The sequence below is a fragment of the Lissotriton helveticus genome, chromosome 9 (assembly GCF_964261635.1).
Source record: "Lissotriton helveticus chromosome 9, aLisHel1.1, whole genome shotgun sequence".
In the NCBI taxonomy this organism is placed as follows: Eukaryota; Metazoa; Chordata; class Amphibia; order Caudata; family Salamandridae; genus Lissotriton; species Lissotriton helveticus.
Window position 1 is genome coordinate 610,684,874 of NC_136070.1, and position 20,975 is coordinate 610,705,848.

Below are 20,975 nucleotides of genomic sequence, written 5' to 3' on the forward strand. Positions count from 1 at the left end.
CCGGGTTAGATCTAGAAAATGAAGTGTATAATTTAGGTAACTATTCTTCGAATTTCATGGTCTTGAATGTTCAGTCTGATACTACTCCAGACTTACCTGCTATTTCAGTACTACCAGTCAAAGGCGAATTATGTGTCCGTAATTATGGTTCTGTACATGTAGGACATAGTGATTGTACTACTATTGTCAAGTATAGTGACAGTGGGAAATCTATTTTCAAAGCTTCACGTCATTCTTATTTTATTTGTGGTCAAACCGCATATGTTCGTCTGCCCCTCGATTGGGAGGGAACCTGTTACATTGCCTTCCTACTGCCACCTGTTTTCCTAGCCCCACCTGATTATCATAGAAACACACATCTAGTACACATTAGACATAGAAGGGAGTCCCCAATTGTCGATTATACTGAAACTGCTCTAGAACAGTATACAGATTTCAACAGAGGTTTCTTTTTCTTTATAGGACCTATCCAGAATAGTAAGCTAATCCGTAGGTTAACCAGAACCCTTGAAGCTGTAGTAAATGAGACTGCCTCTGCTCTAGGTAACTTAACCGAAGAGCAATCTGCTATGAGATTTGTCGTTTTACAGAATCGTCTCGTCCTTGACGTCATACTGGCCGATAGGGGCGGGGCCTGTAGAGTCATCGGATCTAGTTGCTGCATTTTCATTCCAAATAACGCGCCGTCTGTTTATTCAGCTATAACCAGACTCCATAAAATTGCCCATCTGATACACCAAGATCCAGGCACCTGGACATGGTCCGGTTGGTTCTGGAATATAATTTCCGCATGGGGATGGAAAGTCTTGTCCTTTCTAGGTATTGCAGTAGCGATCATATTTAGCTGCTGCCTCTGTATACAATGTGGCCCTGCGATTTGCGGCATTTGTGCTACCTCTTGTATTCCTAGTCCCAAGCCCCGTTCTAAATCCCGTTCCAGGATAATTCGAGACGAGCAAATGATACTGTATGAAATGATAGACGGTATCATGAAAATTGATGTTTCCTGATGGAAACGTAGTGACAAGGAGGGAATGTGGAAAAGTAAATTTTGCCATGTTCTGTGTCCCTACGTGTCATCCATCATATGTTATGTGTGCATGATTAAATATGCATATGTATTCCCCATGTTCGATTAATGACGCAATTACAGTTGTGTCCACCTCTAGTATGCCAGTTTCCAGTCCTCGTGAATACTACGAATATCAGGCCTATGTAAAGCTACGTTGCCACGTTTCTCAGTGTGCACGTTATTCTATTATAAAGTCCCCGTTTCTAGGCCTCAAAAGGGCCCGGACACCAGATTCAGCTCCTGTCTCCTGAAGCCTCGCTGAGGAGCGATACAGCCCCCACCTGTATCCTCGACCCTTCACTTACTTCCTGCCTTGCAGTGCCCGGCCCAGCCTGGCTCAGCCTCTGAGTCTGCCAAGAATATGTTATGATTCCAGTTATCAGAAGTCCTCCTTCTCTGCATTCCTAAGCTACTGAACTGCATCAATAGTTTCCGTCATTGTCTAGCCTTCACGTCTCCACGTTAGAGAAATACTGCATTTAATGGTCATTTAATATTCTTCATCACGCACTACATGTAGAATAATGCATGGTCCAGTCTTAGAATCAAGTTAGCCTTTCCTCTCCTGACTTCTAGTTTATATCAACATGTTCTCTAAACATCAGATACTAGATACTGTTTAGGTACATGTCGCCCTGACTCTCCAGACTTCAGTCTCTGCTCCTAGCACAGAGTTCATAGCCCCCAGCTTCTCCTAGTGATACGTCATTGCTAGTTTGCGCGCACCATCAGGTTAGAGGTCCCGGCTCCTCAGGTAGCCCCCTCCAATGTTTCCGCCCCATTCATGACATATTCTGTTACGTTTGCATCACATGTCTATGTATACGCCCCGTTACACCTCTTTTCGCCCTTATCTTTCGCGACTGCTACGCGTCACGCCTTCTGCTCCACCCACTGCTACGCCTACTGCAATGTAATGCTATGTGTTTGCGTTATGTATATATGCTCATGTATTGTTATTAAAAGTCAGCGCGCTCATCCCAGACCCAGCCCCAGCAGCTGCTGGGCCCTGTCATCCTATTCCTATGCAGGTTGTCCTGTTCCTGTCCTTATGCTGTATTAAACCTGCAAAACTCCTACTACCTCGAATCTTGACTCTTATTTATTGAGCTATCTGTTATGATATATGTCTAGTCAAAAAGAGAGGTATTATTTATTTATTTACCACTATTTGATATTGTCAACACACAGACTCACACTTCGGAATACAAGAACTTTCGGGCCATTTCTGCCCAGCAGGTCACAGGATCAATGGGTGGAAATTACGCCACATATCGGAGGAGGAGAGCGTTGTCTTCCTACAGGGATAGTGCCGTCACAAACGTAGTCCTCTGGGGAAGATATGGTCTTATTATGGTTGCTGAAACCACTTCTACTGCTGGCACACTAATAACAAAATATATTACACCGGCAGTGGTGGAAGGGACAGGCCTCATTTGCTTGGGCATGACTGAATGCAAATTAGGTCAAACTGGATACACAGATGCATGTCAGAGTGCTAGCTGGCTGAGTTTACTGCCAGGAGAGCATTTACCATCAGCCCTTCCTTAACAGGAAGCTGCTTAACGTCAGGCAGTTTACAAGGTTACCAGCCGGCAATGTGCTATGCCCTTGTTGCGTAACGAGGGCCAATAGGTTTGATTTAGGTTACCTTAACCATCCTTCTCTCATTATCTACACTGGATAACCATTGCTCTATACCCTTTTACATCACTTTTTACGTTCCAAGTAATGCAGCGAATTCCTTATCATTTCTGTCCAACTTAGATGTACTTCCTGCACTGATGCAGTGTCATCTTCAGAAATTATCATTAATATCTTCTACCTCCTACCTATGCTGTGGCTAGCAGGTATCTCTTCCCACTGGTACAGTAGATTGTTACTTCCTGTAAAGTGGTCTTTCTTAAGTTGCACAAGTCATGGTTCATGATTCCTGTACTTTTCCTTAATTGAATTGTCGACAATTAATTACCCCTTCTTCACTGGAACCAGATCCAGAGTTGCTCCTTGACTGGTACATTCCACCACGATAAAACTTGCCAAATAGGTGTCCCTTACGACATTCGCAAATCTCTCTTGTTTTACTGAACAGGACCCTTTCCTTTACATTTCTGTGCACATGTAGTTGTTCATTATATAGTAGTATACCCTTTGCTAGCCCCTTTTAGCGGCTTAATACAGCATCCTCATTTACTGCACTGACATCTGGAGTTCTGTACAGGATCCTAGGGTTTAGGATACCCCGCTTCCATTCGCTCATCTGCCTCTAATATCACTCATCATTACAAGTATCAAATCAGGTTTAATATAAAACTAGAATCCGAGGCCATTCTCTCGTTATAATATGAAGAGATGTGGTTGATTACTTTAATAATTGAATCGCAGTCATCAGTCTTATATGGGTGTGTATGTCTTTTCCACACAATATCAATATCTTCTTGAAGAGAAAAATCGCGAAGTTTCTGTCATATTTTCAACTGTCTTGTCTGTCATCAAATGTAATGTTTCACTTTAGCTTCAATCCAAATTGTGCTATCATGTGCCACAACTTTCTTTTTGTATTAACACAAATATCTAGAGGTACAAAACGCTGATACACTAAAATGTAATTTTTATTGAAGGTCTTCAAGTTTCAACTTTCCTATCATCTTGTACTACTTTTTTAGGTTTTAACACTTCAGATTCCTCCAAATGAATGTACCCGATGAGCATGTCTAGTGCTCTTACCAAATCAAAGAGGATTGTGGCTACAGAACAGGATTTTGAATGCAAGGCCATGGTCATGGGATAATGGACTGTTAGACTAAAGTACTCGTCCTTTACAAGCTATGACAGTAAACACGCTGACCATTCATGGAAACAATATCATACGCCTGCCTTGCACCATACATCATAAGCAGAACAATGACCATTTGTTTCACCCATAATTTGACCCAGAGCTTCCTTTACCTGCTGTTTAAGTGGTCCTGGCAAGCCCGGACCTCAGAGGCGCTGGGGTGACCACCATCCACCAACTGCTGCACAACTTGATTCACATCCAGGATGCGTCCCATCAAACTGTTCATTTCCTGGTCCAGACTTTCAAACCTGAATAAATACAAACACAAACTATTTAATATATGGATGGCCTAAACAATACAATACATTATCAATGCTAGAATAAGGAACGGCTACTACTTTAGAGGAAAAACCCTAGAGCTCCCAACAACTTAGAAAAATCAACCAGCATAATGTCTCATGTTATTGGTTTGTCCTTGATCTACTTCACGCATGTATACTATTTGAAGCTGATGCCTTCTGGCTTTCATCAAATATCCCACCATTTTCATGAATCAAATTTAGCACGTTTCTAATGAGGGAAGCATAAATGCTTCATCTAACACCACCTAAGTGCAAGGTGCATCAGTTTTAGTGGTGGGGAATTGTTTTTTGTTCTTAACACTGGAATTTGTTGTACAAATTATACTTATTAAACCGAATTCACTTGAACAGTAGTCTGCTTAAACATTGTATACAATTGAATTCACTGGGCTACAAAACTCACAGGGATTGCCCTTAAAGTTTCGAAAGTCATGCAGCAAAGACATTCGTTGCTCAAACCAGTCTTGTGTGAGCAAAAAGTATGCGGAAAGCGTAAGTATAAGAAAAAGCAAAAACTATATGAAATACACAAAGCCTACTAATCTGTATTTACAAGTTCCCCTTTGTTAAACAATGCCCATGCCTAATGATGTTATCCTTCGTTGATTGCAAGACACTCAATACAACAGTCACCCTTAAAGGGTGGGCTCTCTTCCTAAGGATCACTGTCCTTTACTGGGACATTAGAACCCGGTAAAGGATTAGTTCATTAATTAGTCCATCCTGAACCCCTGCCAGGAGATAAGTGGTGTCCACACAAGAGCGAAACCCAGCAAGCATGGATCAATAATATGTAATATAAAGAATAACCAGAAGCCCCGTGATCAAAAGAATACTAAAGCCTTTGTCTCCCCTTATATATTGCCCTTTTTATTGCATTTTTATGCAACTCACTAGAATTATGGTGGGAATGTAAGAATAACAATATGTTTTCTTCATACTCTTCACCCACTGTACAACCACTCAGCAATGGGCTCTGAGCTGCTGCCTTTTGTCCTACATTAATTTTCCACTTGTTTTATTTTCTGACACCTTATACCTTTGGGGTTTATTAAATTGAATATTCCTGGCATTTCTCTTGATCGCAGGTGCCTCCAGTGAGAGTGTTAAGTCCAATCAGACTTTTTGGTTGTATTTTAACGCGTTGAGGTATTGTTGAATCCCAAAACATACTGATTTCACTTGTATGTGTCTGCATTTAGTACCAATGTAACTGTGCCCGAAGAACACCCCCTGTGCCCTCGGCACTCAGGATGTGGCCATGCATGTATCAACTGCACCTTCCATTGTGTGCTGGGTACAGTGTGTCCCCTTAGGACAGGAATACTCAAAGAACGTCCCAGGAGCCTCATGCGGCGGCCCTTCTGACCTTTACATACCGCCCCTGAGCTGGTGTTTGCTTGACTTAACAATGATATTATTGTTGACAGATTAACTGAAGTGGAAGAAAAAGAAGCAAAGAGGTGTCCTACACAATGTAACCTTGGAAACACTATAATTTTAAAATAAAACACATACAAATATAATAAAGATTCTTTGTAATTAAAAACGATATTACATGTACATGCTATGCGTCTTACCTTAGTGCAGCATTCAGATTATATAATTGTATTGAAAGGCATTTATTAAGAGTGATAATTCTCAAACCAGCGGCGTAATACAGGCCCCCGCAGCCCGTGCAGAGGGGGAGGGGAGGGGGGGTGTCTTTAGCTGCAGGAGACCCCCAAAGCACAGTACTCTGGCCTGAGAGCTCTGATTAAATCTGGAGCGGGCCCCCTCCATGTACCTTGCAGGGGGGGCCCTCAAGTCTTGTTATGCCGCTGTCTCAAACATGAATTTAGAAACATTCTTGCCTTGCCCGCTATAACAAGGTTACCATTAGTGAACCAAGATGCATGTCAATTGTAGCCCAGGGTTCTTCACTCAGTCCCACGCTCTTCAACATCTACATGGCCCCCCTTGCCACCATCGTAAGACAGCATGGGCTCAGCATTGTGTCCTACGCTGATGACACCCAGCTTATCCTCTCACTCACGAAGAAACCCGAAGACACCAGACTTCGCTTCCAGGAGGGAATGAAGAATGTGTCAGCCTGGATGAAGGACAGCTGTCTGAAGCTCAACTCAGAGAAGACTGAGGTCCCCATCCTCGGGCCCTGCATGTCCGCCTGGGACACCACTTGGTGGCCCTCAGCCCTCGGGAATCCACCCATCCCTACGGACCACGCACGAAACCTCAGCATCATCCTCAACTCCTCCCTCTCCATGAACCTCCAGATCAACGCGTCACCTCCACCAGTTTCAACTTCCTGCGCATCCTCCGCAAGACCCATATTACCAGCAGACTGGACTACGGCTAGGCCTTATACACCGGAATCAACAGAGGTCTACTTCACAGACACCAGACGATCCAGAACGCCGCCGCCAGACTCATCCTCGCGACTCTGCGCCACAAACACATGACCCAACACCTGCAGGAGCTCCACTGGCTTCCCATCGAGAAGAGGGTCACCTTCAAACTCCTCACCCGCGCCTACAAATCCCTCAACAACATCGGACCAATATACCTCAAGGAGAAAGTTTTCTTCCACCTACCCAAAAGGAACCTCCGCTCCGCTGACCTCGCCCTGGCAGAAGTCCCCCGCATCCGCAGAACTAGAACAGGCGGGAGAGCCTTCTCCTACATCGCAGCCAAGACCTGGAACAAGATCCCCGTGCACATCAGACACTCCCCAACCCTGCGAACCTTCAGGAAGAACCTCAAGACCTGGCTCTTCGAATGATCCAAGGCGGTGACTGATCCGGAACTGCCCCCACCCCTTGCGCCTAGAGACCCTCACGGGTGAGTAGTGTGCTTTACAAACCCTTGATTGATTGATTAATTGAATTGTCATGTGCATCCTCTATGTGGCTAGGGTTATTATTTTACATGAGACAACATTATAGTTGTTTAAATCACTCTGAGATTTTGTATAGGGATGATTCTGAACTCGTATATTTCAAGGTGCTCTCATACGTGATACTGAAGAAAAAGGAGGCAAAGTGAAATCAAAACAATTTCCTAGGATCACACAATTTGGTCAAGTGGGGAAACTCTGATGGATCCCAGGTTTTCTGATTTCACATTGTACAATTCAGCCAGCAGATTTCCCCATTTCATGTTACATCAAAAGGTAATGCTTTGCCTTTAATTCTTTGTGCATGCTGTTAGAGTGTGGGTGGCACACAGAGGTTTCAACTCGTTTTGGGTTTGAGTATCCAAAAGAAAGTTGAGCTTAGCCAGAGCACAGCATCTGGCTTGAGTATAGCTCAATCCTTCAGTGGCTCGTCTATCTCTATTGCCTAGTGGGAATTAAAGAGACAAATACATAAGAAGGATATGAATGGACTATAATCAAACAATTTAGTGAAGCAGGAGTATACCAACACCACCGTGCAGGAATCCTTGTTTTAAAATTCATAACTTTCTTACAACACCATATTTTAGTGAGTGGACTCTGACCCTAGGAGTTCTCTTCCTGTGGGTGAAATAAAATGATTGTTGGATTACAGCATACTACAGTTACTATATACTTACTAACAGTGTTTAGTTAGATTTAAGATATTTGGATTGCTGTTAAAAAAAAGCAGAAAAATATGTTCTGAAAGTGATTACCAAAAGCGCACAATTTGTCACAAGGGCACGCCGAGATTAATTAAACAAAACATGTCTTCTGCTTCAATAGTTTCCACTTTGCTCATTATACAACTACTGGGGTGTAAGTGGTTACCTGCCCAGACTTTAATTACAGATTTCACAATCAGCTTTTTGGTAAAGTAGTGACGTCAGGATTTGTCAAGTCTCATAGTGACATGGCCTAACCTTTTCCACTGTTCCATGTCTAGCAGTAGAGGTTGGTTGGGGGCTTGTATCTTCCAACCTCACTGAAATAAACACCTTGTTGAGGGTGTCTCTGTCATGGATTTTTATAGCACTTGGTACCTTAACAGAGCCTGTTTTGAGGCATTCTTCATGTTTACAGATAAGAGACTAAATGAATAGGTAGATTTGTGCACTTGACCCACCAAAGGTAGTGACAAGCAAGCAGAGAAGGCTTACCCCAGGGTGCGGTTGAGGCACAGCAGCTCAGCTACAGCATAACGCAGATTGTCAAATCTGTGACTCTTCTGGAGAATAGACGCTTAATTTAGAGTAGAAGTAGGGATGAAACCATCAAAAATAACTCAAAGACTCACTGTGACACAATGTACATGCTTCAGTTCCCTCATGCCCACCTTCAAACCCTCTTGTGCTCCCTAGCAATAATGTGGCCCTGGATCACACCACAGACCATCGTTTTTGGCCCTTGATGAACGAGTTACTTACCTTCGGTAATGATGTAACTGGTAGAGACACAGTCTAGCCGCAGATTCCTTAACTTAAAATATCACCCGGCGTCAGACTGGCTCCAGAGAATCTACAGCAGTACCACTGCGCGCCGGGGGACGGCGTCGCATGTCTCCGTCCTGACATCGTCCATGGATATGACATCAATGGAGCCATATAAGTCCCTCTCAGTGCACTGACGTCAGTTTTCTACTGTGAAGCTTTTCCGTGCCACAACGTGGAGCCACTACCAAAACCGTGAGAGTGTAGGAACAGTGTGCTAAAAAAGATAACAAATCTTTGACAAGAAATTATAGAATGATGAGAAACAGCACCATGTATATCAACAAAAGAGTACTTTATACTGTAAGGGACTGAAGGGGGAGAGCAGAGTACTCGCCCCTAGAAACAGTGTCACAGAAGCGAAGAGCCATGCCCTCCTATGAGGCAAAACAGTATTGGAGATGAATGACATGGCAAACGATAGGCAGTCTGCAATCACAGAATGTAACTGTAACGGGCAACAGAACTGGAACAACATGACTCATGGTAATTGACCACATTTCTGCAACAAAAGTGAATGGACAATCATACACCCCAGAAATGACCTACTGACTGTAGCACAGGCAAATAGACCCTAAACTAATTGACTGCAACATAGTCAAGGAGTCCCCAAGTAATGGCCACAAAATAGGAGAGGGTGGAAGGGAGGGTATAAGAACATGATCAAGCCCCACACTGGATGAACCAGGGTGGAGGAGCATGGAATGACATTGAACCCACTACCCAATTACGAAAATGGGTGGAGAAGGAACAGACAAAACAGCATGAGACACCCTACCCCAGAGGGAGGTGAAACAGACCATCCCCCATGAAGACAAAGGCCATCAGTAAGGAGGCAAGTGGGCAGAGCCCACCCTGAAAAGTCCCTTGCAGAGCGGGGAGGAAGGGTGAGTGTTAAGGAATCTGCGGCTAGACTGTGTCTCTATCAGATACATTGTTACCGAAGGTAAGTAACTGGTTCATCTGATAGAGACAATGAACCGCAGATTCCTTAACTTAGAATAGATACTGAAGCTATACTCCATTGGAGGAGTGTCTGCGACTGAAACCACCAAATTCCAAAGAGAACTCATCCGTCAATAACATTGACCAAAACACGGTGGGAACAGCAATGCCAGCATGGCTGACACCAGACCCATTAAGCTCTCTGTAAGGGAGCATTAACAAGGGGAGGCAAAGGCACCACAATCCGTCAGAGGATGGTATGAGACCTCTTTCATCCAGACAGGGACGAAAGGGAAGCACATAACCAGAATTCCAGTGCATAATGGAAGAAAGTCCTCAAACGTCTGCAAGAAGAAGTTAAACAGAGACAAGTCCCATGAATCTGCAAGAGACAAAGTCCAAGAAGGGAACAAAACAGTACGACAGAGTCAGAGCATGCACAAAGTGGATGTCAAAAATGACATGTGTAGGGACAGATATCACCATGCAGAGAAATACAGAACCTTGACTACCAGGAGATACATGTATGTGGATGACAGGGATACACATAAGCGGACAGTGTGGACCATGAGAACTACACCACACATATGCAATAGCCCAATGAAATGTAGCATCAACAGCACATATGTGTCGGCAGAAAGAGACGGGCGCATCACCAGGTAGTCAACAGGCCAACCGTACCCGGATGTCAAATGGATAATGGATATTGGCCAGGCCGGCACACACATAAGGCTCGCTCCCAGGAGGGAGAGAGAGAGAGAGACGGGATCTGGGACAAACACCCCAGATACCACAGCAAGGAAAACCTAGTATACCTGCCTTCTCGCTGTGTGGATATCCCTTGACATATATACATATAGACATATATATGAAAATATATTTATCGAATGACAAGAGAAACTCGAAGAGCATGCCCTACATAATATAGAAGGCCACACAATTGGTACCAACGGCACCAATGTGAAACCAGAACAGGATACAAAACACTGGCCACCTACTTCCACCGCAAGATCGCTGGCATCCATGACAGCTTCAACACCACGACCGCACCGACAACGCCAGACACCACCCACCCGGCGATCACCACCCGCACCAACCACATGACCACCTGGACCAACGTCAACGACGACGAAATTCGCAAGACCATGAACGCCATCAACTCAGGATCACCATCAGACCCCTGCCCACACCACATATTCAACAAAGCCGACGCAATCATGGCACCCCAACTCCGGAAAGTAATCAACTGCTCCCTCGAGACAGCCACATTCCCGGAAAGCATGCCGAGATCAACACTCTCCTCAAGAAGCCCAAGGCGGACCCCATGGACCTCAAGAACTTCCGGCCCATCTCGCTACTCCCGTTCCCGGCGAAGGTCATCGAGAAAGTCGTCAACACTCAACTGACCCGATACCTCGAAGACAACAACATCCTGGACCCCTCCCAGTCCGGGCTCCGAAGAAACCATAGTACCGAGACAGCCCTCATCGCCGCCACAGACAACATCAGGATGCAACTAGACAACGGTGAGACTTCTGCCCTCATCCTCCTGGACCTGTCAGCCGCCTTCGACACGGTCTGCCACCGCACTCTAAAGACACGTCTCCAAGAGGCCGGGATACAAGAGAAAGCCCTAGACTGGACCACATCCTTCCTCTCTGGGAGAACACAGAGCGTCCGCCTCCCCCCTTCCGCTCCGAAGCCACCGACATCATCTGCGGCGTACCCCAGGGCTCATCCCTCAGCCCGACGCTGTTCAACGTATACATGGCCCCCCTCGCCCACGTCGCCCGCCGGCACCACCTCAACGTCATCTACTACGCCGACGACACCCAGCTGATCCTCTCCCTCACCAAGGACCCACACACCGACAAAACCAACCTCCACGAAGGAATGAAGGCCGTCGCAGAATGGATGAGGAACAACCGACTGAAGCTGAACTCAGACAAGATGGAGGTCCTCATCCTTGGCTCCACCCCCTCAGCCTGGGACGACTCCTGGTGGCCGCCCACACTGAGAACAGCTCCAACACCCACCGACCACGCATGCAACCTAGGGATCATCCTCGACTCCTCCCTCTCCATGTCAAAGCAGGTCAACGCCGTTTCCTCCCCCTGCTTCAACACCCTCCGCATGCTCCGCAGGATCTACAAATGGATCCCCATCGAAACAAGAAGAACAGTCACACAGGCCCTCGTCAGCAGCAGGTTGGACTACGAAAACGCACTCTACGCAGGAGCCTCGACAAAACTCCTGAAAAGGCTTCAACGCATTCAGAACGCCTCTGCACGCCTGATCCTCGACATCCCTACCCGCAGCCACATCACACCCCACCTGAGAGACCTGCACTGGTTCCTCGTCAGCAAGAGGATAACCTTTAAGGTCCTCACCCACGCACACAAGGCACTCCACAACACCGGACCAGCGTACCTCAATGGACGACTCAGCTTCAACACCCCCACCCACCAGCTCCGTTCCGCAGACCTCGCCCTTGCCACAGTCCCCCGCATCCGAAGAGCAACCTCCGGCGGCAGACCCAAGACCCCCCTCCACCTACGGCAGACCCACGACCTGCTGACCTTCAGAAGACTCTTCAATACCTGGCTTTTCGAGCAGTAGCAGCATTCCCCTCCCCCCAGCGCCTTGAGACCCTCACGGGTAAGTAGTGCGCTTTACAAATGCAATGATTGATTGATTGATTGGTTGTGTTCCCTTATCCTCACATGATGGTGATGGTCTTCTGCCACAATACACCTGGGCTCTGGGGGTTGTGGGTGTGTAGGGCAGTGCATTAAGACAATCACTGGTGTCCTTCCACATCTAACACTAACATTCCTAATCCAGCTCACTTGGAGGGGGTACAAGTTGCTAAGCAAGCCCACCATATTCTTATAACATCCAGGTTCAGAATCATTTTGGGCCTCTGGGTCACGGCAAATCCAAAGTTTGAATGGGTTTGTTGCCTATATGGTCCCGGCAATCCCTTTCTCTTCTGGCAGAGTCAAGGGAGGACTAATGACCTATTTTCTAGTTACCCTGGAGTGCAACATTTGTATGATATGAACTTAAATTACAGCAGTTGAAGCATTCCTCTTGATTTGGCACAATGGTGTACATATTATTTTTATTAACTTTTATAAAGGGCATTTTGGAACAGACGTATGCAGCAATATTAACATATTGTCTAATTTTATATTGGATCTTGACAATGAATTAGCCCACTTGCACACAGTGTTTCAAATTGTGGTTGGAGGTGACTTTAACATTAAACTTACAAATACGCCACAGTTTAATTAGGTAGCCTTCCTGGATAAAGTTTGCACAGGGGGTGTATCCCAGCAGCAGGACCAGAAACCCAAGGCTCTCTTAACCATGGTTAACACTTTCAGTCTTATTAATGCCTGTGATGCAGTGGATCCCGCTTATTCGACAAATGCGACCTATGTTAGGAGGGAGCATGGGTCAATAATTGACTATATTTTTGTGTCTAGAGCACTAATGAGGAGTGTCCCAAGGGGTGGCACTATTGTAACAGCACTGAGCAACCATAATCCCTTGTGGTTGGTTTTAGGTATCCACAAGGGGGAATGTAGGGCCAGAGGCTTACCCACATCATCTGTATCCGTTAAGTCTCAGGGGCTCCATTTGGCGTGGAGGAATGCTGATCTGGGGGGCCTTGATAACAAATCTGTGCACCAACCTCCCTGACATGCTGCACGATTGCTTAACCCCACCAGCGGGATGAGGCCAATTGTTTTGCCCAACTGTGGCTAGTTATTTGTAATCGCCTCATGAAGCCATCAAGACCTGACACCCCTGAGGCCAAACGATTTCATTCCTCTTTCAGAAAGGCATCAGCAAACCTACATAGGGTTCTGAAAGAGAAACCCAGGGATAGCCTCAAGATCCAAGAGTTTAGAGCTGAGTATAAATGTACACTGAGTTGCAGGAGCAAGGAGATTCAAATGGAGTACTGGGGGAGGTTGGTCCAGTCTTGTAGGCAGAAAGACTCCCGAGCCTACTGGAAGGTGATCAAGGATATAAGTACCTTGGGGTCCAGTGACAATACAGTCATTACTGCTATCAGTCCAGAGGCATGGGTGAGACAATGTAGTGTTCTATATGGCTATGGCATATTTCCGGAAAGCTCGGAGGCAGAGGTGGTCTTCCTAATAGCACTGAAATTTACCCTGGAACAGATCTGGGAGGCTATCAAAATAATGCATAAGAACTGGGAGGCTATCAAAATAATGCATAAGATTGTGGGAGTAATCTCACCTCCTCTTATTCAGCTATTGAACACTATTCTGGAATATGGATAATTTCCTTTAGAATGGAAAAAAGCATCTATCCTCCCTCTGTTGAAAAAGCCATCGCTAGACCCCAAAGAGTAAAGAATTACCACCCTATTTCTCGTCTACCCCACCAGCAAAAGTACTTGAAAAACATATGAATACCACTGTGTTTAAATTTGTGGAGGAGAATGAGGAACTGGACTCAGCTCAATTCGGTTTTAGACCAAATCATAGCACAGAGTCTGCCCTGGTTGTGGCTACCGACCAGGTGAGACGTATTCTGGATGCGGGTGGGAAGGCTGGCATGATCTTATTAGACCTGTTAGCAGACTTCGACACCATTAACTACGAAATTCTGATAACTCGTCTGGTTGAAATTGGATTTGGAGGCTCTGCTCTGAAACTCCTCTGATCCTTCCTCTCCCAGAGAGAACATTCAGTGGCTTGGGGGACCTGGTCTCTAAGCTTTTCATGCTGCCGTGTGGACTCTCTTAAGGCTCATCACTCAGCCCTACTGTATTTAATATTTACGTGGCTCAGTATATTGCAGAGACACTTTAAAGACTTACGAAGAGGAGTTGCCAGCCAGGTCGAGGCCAAAGGACTTTTGGGTACCCTTCACAGTCTATTTATTGGATCCCATGGTTGATCTGACCCCGGAACGTGATCGGACTGAGGTCGCAGCTGAATAAATCATGTATGGGGCGTTAAGTTGATCTGACTTGTATGTAATTTTTACTCCTGTTTAGAGAGAAGTTGCAATTCAATGTATATTGTATACTGACATGACTGTGTCTGTTAGACATGGTATTTTGAAACTCAATAAAAAGAAGAAAAAAAATATTTACGTGGATCCATTGACAAAACTGATTCAATCCTTTGCCTTGCTCCTGTAGCATACGCGGACAACACACAACTTACTGTGTCCTTCTTGGATAACATTGAAGAAACGACCCATCGTTTCAACAGATGCATGGGGCCATTGTCCATTGGATGAATTTAAACAGGCTTATTCTTAACTCAGCAAAAACTGAGATTCTCTTCTTCATGAAGAACTCGACGTCCTGGAACCAATCCTGGTGCCTACAAATGCTTGGTGACCTCCCCACACCTATATCTACAGTCAAGAATTTAGGAATAATCTTTGGCCAAAGTATGTCCTTCAATGCACAGATAAACAAACTCACCTCCTCCTGTTTCTTTCTGCTGCGTAAGATTAGGAAGATGTTTCTGTATATACCTTTTGAATTACAGAAAACAGTAATATCAGCACTTGTGTTATCAAGACTTGTCTACTGCAATGCCTTATACTTAGGCATTCATCAGTGTGCACTGGAAAAAACATAAATACCCTCAGAACGCAGCAGCAAGACTCCTAAAGAAAATTCCTAAATTTCAGTCAATGTCTGGGACACTAAAAGAACTTTACTGGATGCAGGTTAAGAAAAGAGTCAGATTCAATGTGCTTCGTCTCGCTCACAAATCCCTCTATGGAGCTGCTCTTGATTACCTAAAGAGAAACTCACTTGGTACGATTCCAGCAGGATACAACGATCTACTAATTCCAGAACAATCAATGTTCGTAAAATCAGGAGATCCAATTGGGGTGGCAAAATCTTTATCCACGCTACAGCCCAAATGTGAAATTGATTACCGGAACAGCTAAGAGGCTAGTACAACTTTTAAAATGATAGAAAACCTCTAAAAACCTGGCTTTTCTACTGTCCATTATGAGAGGTACAACTGGGCCCTTACCTCAGGTTATGTTTAATAAGTATGGTAGACATTCAGTGCCAAGACGCTATTAGCATTCACTTGCTTTAGAAACCTATCAATATCATGAAGTCTCCATCTAATAAGTCCCCAGGTCCTGATGGGGCCCTATGGACTTGTATAAATATGTCCCGAAATTCTGGACCCCATTATTATGCAACTGTTTTAATGCCTTCTCCAGCTCCGGGCTCCCTGACTCATTGCATACTGCCATCATTGTACTCATCTTTAGAAAGGGCGACCCGCAGTCCACAAAGTGCTATCATCCAATTTCCCTGCTGCATTCTGTGGTATAAATTGCAGGAGGGCTGTGTTGGAGCACCTGTTGACTTGGATTAGGGAGACGAGCACGCTGTCAGAGATGCAATATGGTTTCCGGGAGCGGCTAGGCATGGTGGAGCAATGCCTAAACTTACACTTGCTTATTAGCAAGTACACCATCTTGAGGTAGGGCTCCATCTGCCTGGCCTTCATGGATTTGTCTAGTGCCTTGGACAGCGAGGTAAGATCTAAATTGTGGGCTATGCTGATTGACCTGAGGGTGGATGCAGGACTTGTCCAATTTTTGCGGTACTTGCATTTTGATTTTTTAGCATCCATTAGGTTTGGCCCTGCTGGCGAGCGCACCTTCAGCTTCCTACTGGGGAAGGGCATAAGTCAGGGCTGTGTGTTGGCCCAATTCAATTCCTACTGTACATTAATGGTCTTGAGGCCGCACTCTGTGCCTGTGCTGTGGATGTCTCCCAAGTCTGCAAGAAAGAAGTCCATGCGTTACTTGACGCAGACGATGCCGACATATTGGGGAGAACACTCAAGAGTCTAAACATCCTATTTCAGAAGTATGTCAGCTTCATGGGTTCCCTGGGTCTTGTCATCAATCGTTCTAAAGCTCACTCCAAGGCCTGTGGCCCTAAATCACTGATGGCGAAGAGCATATTCCTCCAAGGGCATCCTGTTGCCCCTACCTAGGACTTTTCATACCTGGGAATGGTCTTTGATGCTAGGGAGAAGTGAGGACCCTGTTAGTTTAAAGCCTCCCAAAGGTTTGCTAGTGCCGCTGGTTAGATTTACAGCTCAGCCTCAAACATTGGTAGAAAGCCCATGGACCCTCTATTGGAAGTATTTAGGAGCAAATGCCTCTCCATTCACACCTATGGGGCTGGCATCTGGGGATACTCCAACACCAATGCCCTGCAGACTAAAAAGAACATGGTCCTGCGGCACCGCCTGGGAGTTCCATCAGCTTGTGCTACCCATATTGTTCAACAGGAGCTTGAAGTTGAGTATGTAGAAGATTGTATCAAACTGGCCCCTTTGGCACTATGGTGTGTTATCTGGGCGAACCCGCAAGCAGGCCTTAAAGGAAGGTGATCACTGACTGCCTTGCTTGGGACAAAGGTTTTACAATACCATGGCTGCAATATATTAAGCATGAAATGTCTAACCTGGGGAGACCAGAAATATTTTCTACCAACTCCGCTATGTCCAAGGCTGGCTTAGCCTGGGTCAGAAAAGCGTTCCAAACAATGAAATGTCAGCATAGAGGGGAAGGCGAGCCCGCTAAGATTTTTGTAAGGGAGCATGCGAACCTTCAAACCATCTCTAATATGGAGCCATACCTATCATGGGTGGATGCCACCTGGAAAAGAGTCCTTTAAACCAAATACCCCAAGTCACATCTGTTTAAATGTTAATATAAGGGCATTTCTCTGATGGGTTTGCCCTGATTGTCGACACCTACAGTATGATTTTGTAACCCTGACTATTGTGCAAAATACTTATTATCTATTCAATGTGTTTTTTTATCACCTGTTTTTTTAATGTAATTAACTATTTGTGTTTTTACACTCTGTGGACAGACGAGGACCTGACTATGAGCCCGATTAGGATTGCGGTGAATCCGCATCCTCCGGGGCGGCGGAAGCCACCGCCGGCCCGGAGGATGCGGATTCACCGCTGCGGACACAGAAAAGACCCCCGCCAGATTAGGATGGCTGGGGGGGTCATGTTTCCGTCCGCCGCTTTCCCGCCGTGGTCGCCTTCCGACCGCGGCGGAAAAGCTCTAATATGGCGGCGGTGTCTATCAGACACCACCAGCCATATTAGGATGCCGGCAGAGACATGCTTTTCCACGGCGGGTTTTCCGCCGTAGAAAAGCATGTGGTGTTTTGAGTATAAGGGCCCGTTGCGGGCCCCCAGGGGTGTTGGGGGGGTGGGGGGTGCACATGAGGGGTACCTATGGTACCCCCCTGCCTTTGCATGCACGAAGCGGCAGGCGCCACGCGGTGCCTGCCGCTTCGTGCATGCAAATGAAAACATGCACATTTAACCTTGCGGCGGGTGCTGCTTGAAGCAGCATCCGCCGCAATGTTAAATATAGGGGATGTGACCGCCAGGGTGGCGGTCACATCCTAATTCCGAGGGAGGGAGCGTCGCAGCCCCTGCGGACGGTCCCTCCACCTCAGGGGTGGCGGACGGATGCTGGTCCGTCCGCCATCCTAATCGAGCCCTATGTTTTAATTATATTTTAATGTCTGTATTGTGCTTTTATGGCTGTATTTTTGCCTCCGAAATAAAGTATTATGTGACCTGATCACTTGTGTTCTCCCACATCTAAAATTCAGTTTGAAGCAGACCCTGTACCCACAACTAACAAGGAGACTGAAGTCTGAGGGCAGGATCTTACAGCAAACAGACAGGGGATACAGAAGAATTCTCCTGGCATTCCATCTTTTTCATTTCAGGTGTGCCAGAATGTTACATGTGGCTCAAACAGAACAGTCAGGCAGGATCTGATACTGTTTTGCCAATGGGATGACCACAGCCCCACCATGAATATTCTGCTGAGCTCAGAGGAGTTATCCCTGCCCATTCAGGTCAACTTATTGTGTAGCTCCTAGGAAGAAGTTCACACCTCATTCAGGACTGAGAACAGCCTAAGAGATAGAAGAGGCTATTGCTAATTAGATTTCTGAAACTTCAGGCAGGTGTAGGGTAACTTTATAAAAGTTACTTTTCCTTAATATTTATTAAAAACCCAACTTCACAACTGAATTGTGTTTCTAATAACTATTAAAAATAGTCAGACCCTCCAGCATTTCGCGATTTCGCGATTTGCAAAAAAATCGCGAAATCGGCTGTTTTGTAAAAAGGCCGCGATTTTTAGAAAACTGCCCGCGAAATTTAGGAAATGCGCCCAAAACACTGAAGGCATGCATGTTTACAGTGGCAAGCTCAAAGGGCTTCAGCCCCCCTCCCTCCCCCGGAGTGTTTGTGGCGGCCGTCTTGTCTTAAGGCAGCTGCACCCGAGTACTTAACAGGTCATTAAAGACCATTCACTTGTAAACTAGGCTTTGTTCTGTTTTCACCCCTTCGAGCCCCCTGCCCCTCCACTCTGCCTATAGCTGTAGGAATTTGACACCCCCTCCTCTCCCCCCTGGAGCTGCCATAAGACAAGACGGCCGCCAGCCCGGGGCTGTCTCAGCCCGGGCTGACAAACACTCCGGGGGAGGGAGGGGGGCTGAAGCCCTTTGAGCCTGCCACTGTTTTGCACATACCACAAATAATAGTGGCAATGCACGCACCAATTATTCATCTGACATGTGGAAAGGGGGTAATGGCAAATCATTAAGCATGCATCCTACGAGAATTACAGGGGCAGCTGCTGCCAAGTTTCTATTATTGTGCCACAAAGGTTGATGAAAGCCAGAGATTCCCACCGTTGACAAATCATTTGATAAATGCCCGGATAGTTTTCCTGATAAGCTATTTGACTCATTAGTTTTCTTTTATTTTTTATTGAGATTATAAAAGTCATTCCATTTAGAGAAAGTACTTTTAGGCAAAATAAACGTTTGTATTTTGTTTCTAATTAATGACTTCACTGTAGTCAGTAATCTGCATGAAAGATCTGGATTAGACCTACAAGCCGTGTAGGTTGTCTCACGCTGACATTATTGTGCTTTAAATATTGCCAACTGAGCCACTCTTTCTGTTATCAGCCTCAGAAGGTTGAAAGTCAGAGTCAACAATGTATTTTAACTTCTTGACCCCTCTGGTTACTTAGAGATCTTGGGCCTCATTTACGAAAAGTGACGCATCGCTGCGTGAAAACAGTGATGCGTCACTTTTCACTGCGTCCTCCTTGCGACACCAATGATGCGTCATATTTACAGTATGACGCATCATGGCGCAAGGAGTTACAGATATGTCAGTATTTCTCACGTATCTGTAGGCGCAAAAGTTACGCATTGCTGGAGTGTGTCACAAAAGTGACGCAACTCCATCAATGCGTCCTTTCACATGGGGAAAGCCCCATGTGAAAGGGCTTGCGTCAGTCTTACGCCTGCTGTGAGGCAGGCGCAAGATTTTGACGCAACAGCGTCCTAAAAGTGACGCAGTGAAATCTCATAGATTTCACTGCGTCACTATTATGAGGCTTTTTGCGGGGGGAACGCCCCCTCTGCATACATTATAACATTATACCTGACGCAGGTATAAAGTAGCGCAGGGGTTTACAAAGTGACGCATCTGCTATCGATGCGTCACTTTGTAAATAGTGCGCAACAGAAGGCATGTTTTACGCTGCAGATGAGACACAAAAAGTGACGCATCGGAAGCGCAAAACTGACGCAAGGCCTCATAAATGAGGCCCCTTGTTCTCCAATGAGATGATGCTTTGTCACACTCTGAACAATTGCATGTTTTTACTCTAAATGATCGTTGTAACGCAAGTACAAAGACAGTGTAATATGCTGTCACTGCAATCCTGTTTCAGCAGGCATATCACTTCTGGAAGCATGAATGCGGTGTTGTGAGGACTAGCCTTGAAATCCAAAAATACTGTTCCATCACCCAGACAAATGGGCAGTACAACCTGAGAAGAAGGGGTTCATTTTGTGGAGTAAAATGAAGCCTTGTTGCATAAGAGTTTGAAGGCTCTGCCAGCCTCCGGGGACAAGAGATGTACATGCATATGGTATACACATCTCCTGTCCGTACGCGTGCACATCTCCTGTACGCTTGTGCCTTCTCTTGTCTCCCTTCGGGACAGAAAGCAGCAGCAATAGAGTCTCATAGCTTCATGTTGCTAAATAACTCAAAAACAAAGATATCTGTGTTTGTTGTATGAAAAATGGCCAAAAAAATGCCGCAAAATTGCCGCTAAATTTCCATATTTGTGCCGCTAAATTTCCTTTTTTGTGCCGCTAAATTTGCTAATCCATGCCGCTATATCCTGGGGGGTCTGAATAGTGCATTTATTGTTTTTCTAGCTGGTCGCATTCACCAATTTAACAGTATTAGCAGTTTAAACTCTAATC

At 45.6% G+C, this 20,975-nt stretch overlaps 1 protein-coding gene across 1 annotated transcript in view; it reads right to left on the reverse strand.

The window, feature by feature from the left end:
- Nucleotides 1-20,975, reverse strand: part of SPTBN4 (spectrin beta, non-erythrocytic 4) — a 1,415,585-nt gene that overhangs the window by 1,200,125 nt on the left and 194,485 nt on the right. The window contains 1 exon segment of the mRNA XM_078660647.1: nucleotides 4,022-4,159. Within this exon segment, the coding sequence (XP_078516773.1) occupies nucleotides 4,022-4,159 (138 nt within the window).